Source organism: Mus caroli, unplaced genomic scaffold (assembly GCF_978045245.1).
Source record: "Mus caroli unplaced genomic scaffold, Mus_caroli_1 scaffold_6, whole genome shotgun sequence".
Classification (NCBI taxonomy): domain Eukaryota; kingdom Metazoa; phylum Chordata; class Mammalia; order Rodentia; family Muridae; genus Mus; species Mus caroli.
In genome coordinates this window covers 25,290,465-25,298,259 of record NW_028227261.1, presented here as the reverse complement: position 1 = coordinate 25,298,259, position 7,795 = coordinate 25,290,465, and the positions used below count along the sequence as shown (strand labels likewise).

The 7,795-nt window shown below is 46.0% G+C and overlaps 1 protein-coding gene across 1 annotated transcript; it reads right to left on the bottom strand.

Moving 5' to 3' along the window:
* Window positions 1-4,591: 4,591 nt before the first annotated feature.
* On the bottom strand, window positions 4,592-7,675 carry Atp5if1 (ATP synthase inhibitory factor subunit 1). The gene is made up of 3 exons (XM_029475851.2): window positions 7,503-7,675; window positions 7,317-7,408; window positions 4,592-4,860 (listed from the first exon to the last, which is right to left on the bottom strand). Exons 1-3 carry the CDS (start codon window positions 7,587-7,589, stop codon window positions 4,719-4,721), a joined length of 321 nt encoding a protein of 106 aa, XP_029331711.1. The 5' UTR covers window positions 7,590-7,675; the 3' UTR covers window positions 4,592-4,718.
* Window positions 7,676-7,795: the final 120 nt, after the last annotated feature.

Sequence of the window (7,795 nt, the reverse complement as noted above, 5' to 3'; positions counted from 1 at the left end):
TTTAAAGATTTATTTATTTATTATATGTAAGTACACTGTAGCTGTCTTCAGACACTCCAGAAGAGGGTGCCAGATCTCATTACGGATGGTTGTTAGCTACCATGTGGTTGCTGGGATTTGAACTCTGAACCTTTGGAAAAGCAGTCGGGTGCTCTTACCCACTGAGCCATCTCACCAGCCCCACAGGGAAATTTTTAAAAATACCAATGTCCAGAACCAAATTGTTTTGATTTTTATTTTACTGAGGTACGGTCTTACTGTGCTGCTGGCTGGCCTCCAATTCTCTTGACTCAGTCTTCTGAATTATGAGGTGTTTGCTACTACTGACAGCTATTTTTGTTTCTTCTTTGATTAAAAATATATTTCTTTAATAGCCAGATGTGGTGGTATAACCATTAATTCCAGCACTCAGGAAGCAAAGGCAGGTGGAGCTCTATGAAGCTGAGGCTAGCCTGGTCTACAGAGCACGTTCCAGGATAGCCAGAGCTGCACAGAGAAACCCTACGTTGAAACATCAAATATAGTAATAAGATTGTATATGTATGAGTCTTTTGGTGTTTGCCTGCATGTATGTATACCACATCCATGCTTGGTGCCTTTGTCCCTGAATCTCCTGGAACTGGAGTTACAAGCAGTTCTGAGCCATCCTGTGGGAGCTAGGAACCGAACTTGGGTCCTCTGCAAACACAGCAAATGCTCAACTGCTGAGCCATCTCTCTAGCTCTCTCTTCTTGTGAGATAAGGTTCTGCAATGGAATCCAGGGATGGCTTGAGATGTGCCTGTGTCAACCTTAAGTGTTGACATTATGAGTGTAAGTCACCTTAGGTAGGAGGGCGTGTGGGAGAGGTGTGTGTGTGTGTGTGTGTGTGTGTGTGTGTGTGTGTGTGTGTGTGTGTGGTATATAGGTACTAAGGTGGATGCACATGTGAGCACCTGAGTGCACGGGGTATCTTTCCTCATTCTCTTAATTGCTTTCTATCTTTTTGTTTTGAGACAGGGTCTCTCATTGTACCGAATGCTTATGGATTACGCTAGGCTGATGACTAAGCAGCTTTGGAGATCCTCCTGCCTCCAGCTTCCTTTGCCCCCCTCCAGGCTAGTTACAGGTCCTCATGTGGATACAGAGGGCACTTTATTGTCTGAGCCATCTCTTCAGCCATACATTTGGATTTAATTGGTCCTAAGATAATGTTGGCCCTCCTCTTCCTCCCCACCCTTCCCCAACTTCTCTTCCCAGGCTGGGACTCAAACCCAGGAACTATTCAAGTGTTTGACCACTGGGGTAGATTTTTTGTTTTGTTTTGTTTTGTTTTTGTTTTTGTTTTTCAAGACAGGGTTTCTCTGTGTAGCCCTGGCTGTCCCGGTACTCATTCTATAGATCAGGCTGGCTTTCATCCATCTGCCTCTGCTTCCCCAAGTGCTGGGATTAAAAGTGTGTACCATAACCGCTCAGCTAAAAACAACTTTCGAGTTAACTGCTGTGGAAACCTCCAAGAGCTAGGATCACGAGTTTGCATTGCAAAGGCATGCACAGACATGCTGAAGGGGCTCCTGTCACAGCAACATGTCAGTGCCAACACAAACCACAGCCATGTCTACACTTACTGCCAAGGAGCCTGCATTCATCTATCCATCTTCTGAGAAACAGAGGGCACCACTTCTCACACCGCATGGAAGAGGGAACTATTGGGCATCAAAACCGCAGCCCTGGAACTGTAGCTAAGGGTTTTGAGAGCACTATCGGGAGGAAACAGCTTTCTGCTCAGGACAAACTTCAAGCGACCTTTGAGAAGTTACCTCACGACCGGCTGCAACTCTGGCTATAAAATGAGGCTGAATCCTCATTTTATATGAATGTAGCACAGTGGTAAGATACATACTTAGTACATATGGGTAAGAACCTTCAGTTGATTTCCAGGAGTATCAAGTCTAAAAAAAGTATGCATAATTAATGAAAATGGGGGGCTGGAGAGATGGCTCAGTGGTTAAGAGCACAGTGACTGTTCTTCCAGAGGTCCTGAGTTCAATTCCCAGAAACCACATGGTGGCTCACAACCATCTGTAATGGGGTCTCATGACCTCTCTGGTGTGTCTGAGAGAGCAATAGTGTACTCATGTATATAAATAAATAAATCTTTAAAAAATTAATGAAGATATTTTGCCAAAAATAACTTCAGATGTAACAAGCAAATAATTGTAACTTGCTCTGTAACTTTTACATCTTGTGCAAGCTGTAAATAATCTATTTTATAAAATTCTATAGGATTAGTTCTTAAAGAAAGAAAAGGGGGGCTGGAGAGATGGCTCAACGGTTAAGAGCACCGACTGCTCTTCTGAAGATCCTGAGTTCAAATCCCAGCAACCACATTGTGGCTCCCAACCATCCATAATGAGACCTGACTCTCTCTTCTGGAGTGTCTGAAGACGTGTACTTACATATAATAAGCAAACAAACAAACAAATAAATATGTAAACAAATCATTAAAAAAAAAAAAAAAAAAAGGCCGGGCAGTGGTGGACATACTCCTTTAATCCCAGCACTTGTGAGGCAGAGGCACGTGGATTTCTGAGTTTGAGGCCAGCCTGGTCTACAGAGTGAGTTCCAGGACAGCCAGGGCTACACAGAGAAACCCTGTCTCAAAACCTAACGAAACAAAAAAAGCAAAACAAACAGAAAACAAAAAGAAAAGAAAGAAAAGAAAAAAGGAAAAAGAAACCAAAAAACGGGCTGGTAGGACGGCTCAATGGGTAAAGGTGTTTGCCACCAAGCCTAGCAATGATCTGAATTTGACCCCCAGAACGGACATGGTAGGGAATGGAGTCCTCTCATAAGTTGTCCTCTGATCTCTGCGGCAGAAACATACTCACTCACCACTCCAAACCTTCCCCATACCTAAAACAACTGTGTAAAATACACACACACACACACACACACACACACAGAGTCCACAGTGGTAGAACGCTGAGTCATCTAGACATTGTATGAACACTCACACAACCCGAAGACTTCCTCAATTCCAATGCAAGGGGGAAGAAAGGCCTGCCCCGAGATCTCTGCACTGAGGGTCATAAGTTTTACTGTGTTATTCCTGGCAACATTTTCCATACCTAGTGCTGGGATTATACCAGGATGCATGTCTAAGCAAGGGCTTTACTACGGAGTTAGGTCAACTGTTTCTCAGAAGGCCAGACTGTTTTTTGTTTTGTTTTGTTTTTTTTTTTTCCTGGAACTAACTGACCAGGCTAGCCAGGAACTAACAGAAATCCGCCTGCCTCTGCTTTCTGAATGCTAGGATCAAAGGTGTGTGCCACCACTGCCTGGCTCTATGTATCTTTTTAAAAAAGAATTTGTTGAAAAGTGGAAAAAAATAAAGTTTTTTTTTTTTTTTCTTCCTGAGACAGGGTTTCTTCATATAATCCTGGCTGTCCTGAAACTCACTCTGTAGACCAGGCTGGCCTCGGACTCAGAAATCCATCTGTCTCTGCCTCCCAAGTGCTGGGATTAAAGGTGTGCACTTGAAAAAAAAATTTAAAAAAATATGTTATGGGTGTCTTGCCTGCTTGCGTGTCTGTGCGCATGTTGAGTGCCTGTAGAGAGAAGAGGGAGTCTGATCTCCTGGGACTGGAGTTACAGATGGTTGTGAGCCCCCATGTGGATGCTGGTAATTGAATCTAGGTCCTCTGGAAGAGCTGCCAATACTCTTAATCACTGGGTCATCTCTTTTTTTCTTTTTTTTTTTTTTTACAGGAGAGATTGCGAATGCAGTCCCCCACTACAACAAATTATGCAGTTGAGATCTCCCCTGCCATGTAAGTATACTGGGTAGTCTCTTTAGCCAAATATCATTCTACTTGGCTTATGCAGTGCCGGGGACTGAACCCATAGCTTCGTGCATGCTAGGTAAGCACTCTTACCATCAATGCTACTTTCCAAACTTGGGTATAATTTCTTTTCTTTTTCTTTCTTTTTTTTTTTTTTTTTTTGGTTTTTCGAGACAGGGTTCCTCTGTATAGCCCTGGCTGTCCTGGAACTCACTCTGTAGACCAGGCTGGTCTCGAACTCAGAAATCCGTCTGCCTCTGCCTCCCAAGTGCTGGGACTAAAGGCGTGCGCCACCACGCCCGGCTAATAGCTTGTTCATATGAAGAACCTTCCAGTAAGACAGTGCTATTGTTTCTGGTCCTAGCTTTGGAAACCACTCTCTGTTTACTCTCTTTTCTCCAAACCGCAGCTAGGCTTAGGCATCGGGCTGGGATTTATGTTTCAAGCTGCCTCTGCACATTCTGATTAGACTGAGGTCAGGATCACACCCTCCCCCCTTACTCTATTTAGTAGAAACCCTCAATTCATTCTAATGGATGAAAAGTTTCTGTCCCTCTGTGGTTCTCAACCTTCCTAATGCTTCCACCCCTTCATGGTTTGGTTGCTACTTCATAACTGTAATTTCACTGCTGTTTTTCCGATCAGAATGTCAATACTTGATGGTTCGGATGTCCTTAGGCGGCTCCCGTGAAAGGGTCGTTCTACCCACAGACGGGGTCTCAAGCCAAAGGTTGAGAACTGCTGCTCTAGACAGTAGGAGGCATCAGGCAAGTTTCCTGGTGATAGTTTATTATCTGTTAGTAGCACACAGACCAAATAGTAATCATTCAAAACCATGTGTCTACAGAAGTGGGGAGTGATACTGGCCACGCTGCGAGGGGCCGACTGCGTGCATTCAATGATTATTCTTTAGGTTTTGAATCTTCTTCTTATGGCGTTCAATTTGCTTCTGCAGACGCTCTATCTCCTTCGAATGGTGGTCAATCTCATCTTCATGGTGTTTCTTCAGGGCAGCCAGCTGTTCTTTAGTCTTCTCTCTATAAAGAAACAGTGGCTGAGGGATTTAATCCAATCTTTCATCTCAAGGAGATCTTTAGTTTACTTTTATTACATTTCCTTGTATATGTGCACAGGGTGGGGTGGGAGGTGGGGGGTGTGCAGCTTGTGGGAGTCAGGGTTCAGTTCCCAGCATTCACATGATGGCCTACAACCATCTCTAACTGCGGTTCTAGGGGCTCTAACTGCTGTCTTTGGATAAGTTCCAGATGGAAGTTCCCTGAGTTGGGAGGGAAAATGGCCCGATGACTAAGAACACTTTCTCTCCTAGAGAACGCAGGCTCCATTTCTAGAACCCACACAGCAGCTCACAAGCACACGTATCTGCGGTTCCAGGGTTCTAGCCTCCACAGGTACCAGGTACTCACGGGGTATACATACATACATGCAGGCAACACACACACAAACAGAAAATCAGAGTGAAGAGGTGGCTCTGAGGTTAAGATAATGTATTTCTCTTCTAGAAGAATCCAAATTCAATTCCCAATGCCAATGTCAGGCAGCTCACAACTATCTGTAACTCCTCTTTACTGGTTTCTGATGGTCCCCACACACTTGGCCCAAGCATGCATACGTACACACAAAAGCGCGCATGCACATACAGGCATGTTTAAATAAAGGTGTGCACCACCGTGATCAGCTTCTTCTTCTTCTTTTTTTTTTTTGACATTTTACATGTATGTTTTGGCTACATCTTTTTATGTATGGCTTTCATGGAACTCAATATGGTCTCAGACTCAGAGATCTGCCTGCTTCTTCTGCCTCTGTCTCTAGAACACTGGGATTAAAGGCACACAATACATGCATGCATTGCCCATGTAGGCCAAAAGAGAGTTTGAGATGCCGTAGAACTGGAGCTATGGACAGCTGTTATACACTGTGAAGGCACTAGCAATAGAACCTGGTTCCTCTGGAAGAGCAGTCATTGCTATTAGGCACTGAGCCATCTCTCCAGCATAGGACCTCAGGCTGGTTCCCAGTACCCGTTTCTTTTCTTTTTTTAATTTTATTTTATATATATGAGTACACTGTTGCTGGTGGATTCCATTACAGATGGTTGTGAGGCACCAGGTGGTTGCTGGGAATTGAACTCAGGACCTCTGAAAGAGCAGTTGGTGCTCTTAACCGCTGAGCCATCTCTCCAGCCCCCAAGCACCCATTTCAAAAGTTTAGAACTAAGTGTATTTCTAATTCCAAGGATCTAACTCCCAATGGGCACCTGTACTTGTGCACATATCCCAACACAGTCACAGAATTAAAGGAAAGAAAACTCAAACACAACCCAACAAAACAATAATATATAAGGTAAAGGACATAGGTCCCAAGCCAGGAGTGGTGGCATAGCTTAAAATTCCAACACTTGAAAGGCTGAGGCAGGAGAATTGCCATCCTGATCATTTTTTTTTTAAAGATTTATTTATTATACATAAGTACACTGTAGCTGACTTCAGACATACCAGAAGAGGGCATCTGATCTCATTATGGGTGGTTAAGAGCCACCATGTGGTTGCTGGGATTTGAACTCAGGACCTTCCGAAGAGCAGTCAGTGTCCTTACCCGTTGAGCCATCTCACCAGCCCCCTGATAATTTTTGTTTGTTTGTTTGTTTTGGTTTGGTTTTTTTTGGGGTACTGAGACTTGAACCCCAGGTCTCTGTTTAAGTTCTTTTTCCATAAATGAGCAACAAATGAGCCCTATGGGTTTAGGACGCAGACCAAAGGAGAAACGGAAGCAAGATTAGTTTCTGGCTGCTCTCCAGTGGACCGAAGTTAAAGATAACTCAGGGCCGGGAAAAGGTAGTAGATAGACCTAGTCCACTCCCTATTTCTAACCAGTCCAGAGAAATGTACAACCCAGGGCCTGTGTAGTGCAAGTCTCCCGGAGTGGGGGAAGTCGAACCTTGAGCAGCTACTATCTAGATCATGAGAACTGGAGACACGTGGAGGATCTAGAAATGGCTGACAGGATCTGAGGCCTCAGGGAATGGACACAGCCTTACAAAACTAAAGAGAGGAGAGGGAAGTTGGGGAGAAAAGATGGGGGTGACAGGTGAGTGAGCCGGGCTCAGAGGCTCTGCATGCTCTGGCTAGTTGTAAACACTGCTCCGAGCACCTGGGGGAGTCTCGCACAACCAGGGGTGCAGAGGGGATGACTGCGGGGGAGGGGCGGGGAAGATGACAGCAAACGATAAATTAGGAGACTGCCCTTGGGCAGAGTCCTGCAGAACCGGTGTAAAAGGTTTAGGGCTGGCTGGGAGGCCAGCAGTGTGATGCTAGCAGTCTCGACTACGAGGAGACCCGATGGCTTCATCGGCCTTGGAATTCTGCCAGAAGATGGGAGCCCCACGGGACCAGGTAAAGATGGGCGGAGCGACAGAGAGCGTAGAAAGGACAGGGAGGGCGACTGGGGGCTGGACTTGGGAGCAGGTGGGCCTCACCGGAAGTACCGATCCTCTTCAGCCTTTTCTCGTTTTCCGAAGGCTCCACCAGCTTCTCGGATGGAGCCAGCGCCCGTATCCATGCTATCCGACTGCAGAGAGAGTGGTGGACATGAAAAGAAAAGGCACAACAAGGGAGAGAGAACCTGCGCCCCGTGATGGGCGCTGGACCGTGCGGCCACCTACCGAGTCCGAGACGAAGCCTCGGGTTTGCAGGACCCTCATACCCCAGACACCGAACCGAGCCCGAGCCACCAACGCCGAGCCTGCCATTGTCTTCGGCGCTGCTCAGCTCGCGTTGCGGGCGTGGCTGCTTCTCTCCTAGCGCGCTAACTGCGAGGGCGGCTGAGCCGCCAATCTAGATGCCGGGGAGGTGGGACGAGCACGGAAACCGCGAATCAGGAGGGAGGGGGCGGGGCTTATGACATCTGCAGCGATTGTACGAGAGGGAGGCGGATTTATGCCTTAGTTAACAGTTA

Excerpts from the sequence above, each read along its gene's own strand:
- Atp5if1 (XM_029475851.2), bottom strand. The coding sequence starts at position 7,589 with ATGGCAGGCTCGGCGTTGGTGGCTCGGGCTCGGTTCGGTGTCTGGGGT. Across the intron at positions 7,409-7,502 it reads GAGGCTTCGTCTCGGACTCG|TCGGATAGCATGGATACGGG; the intron begins GTAGGTGGCCGC and ends CTCTCTCTGCAG. Across the intron at positions 4,861-7,316 it reads GAAGAGGATCGGTACTTCCG|AGAGAAGACTAAAGAACAGC; the intron begins GTGAGGCCCACC and ends GTTTCTTTATAG.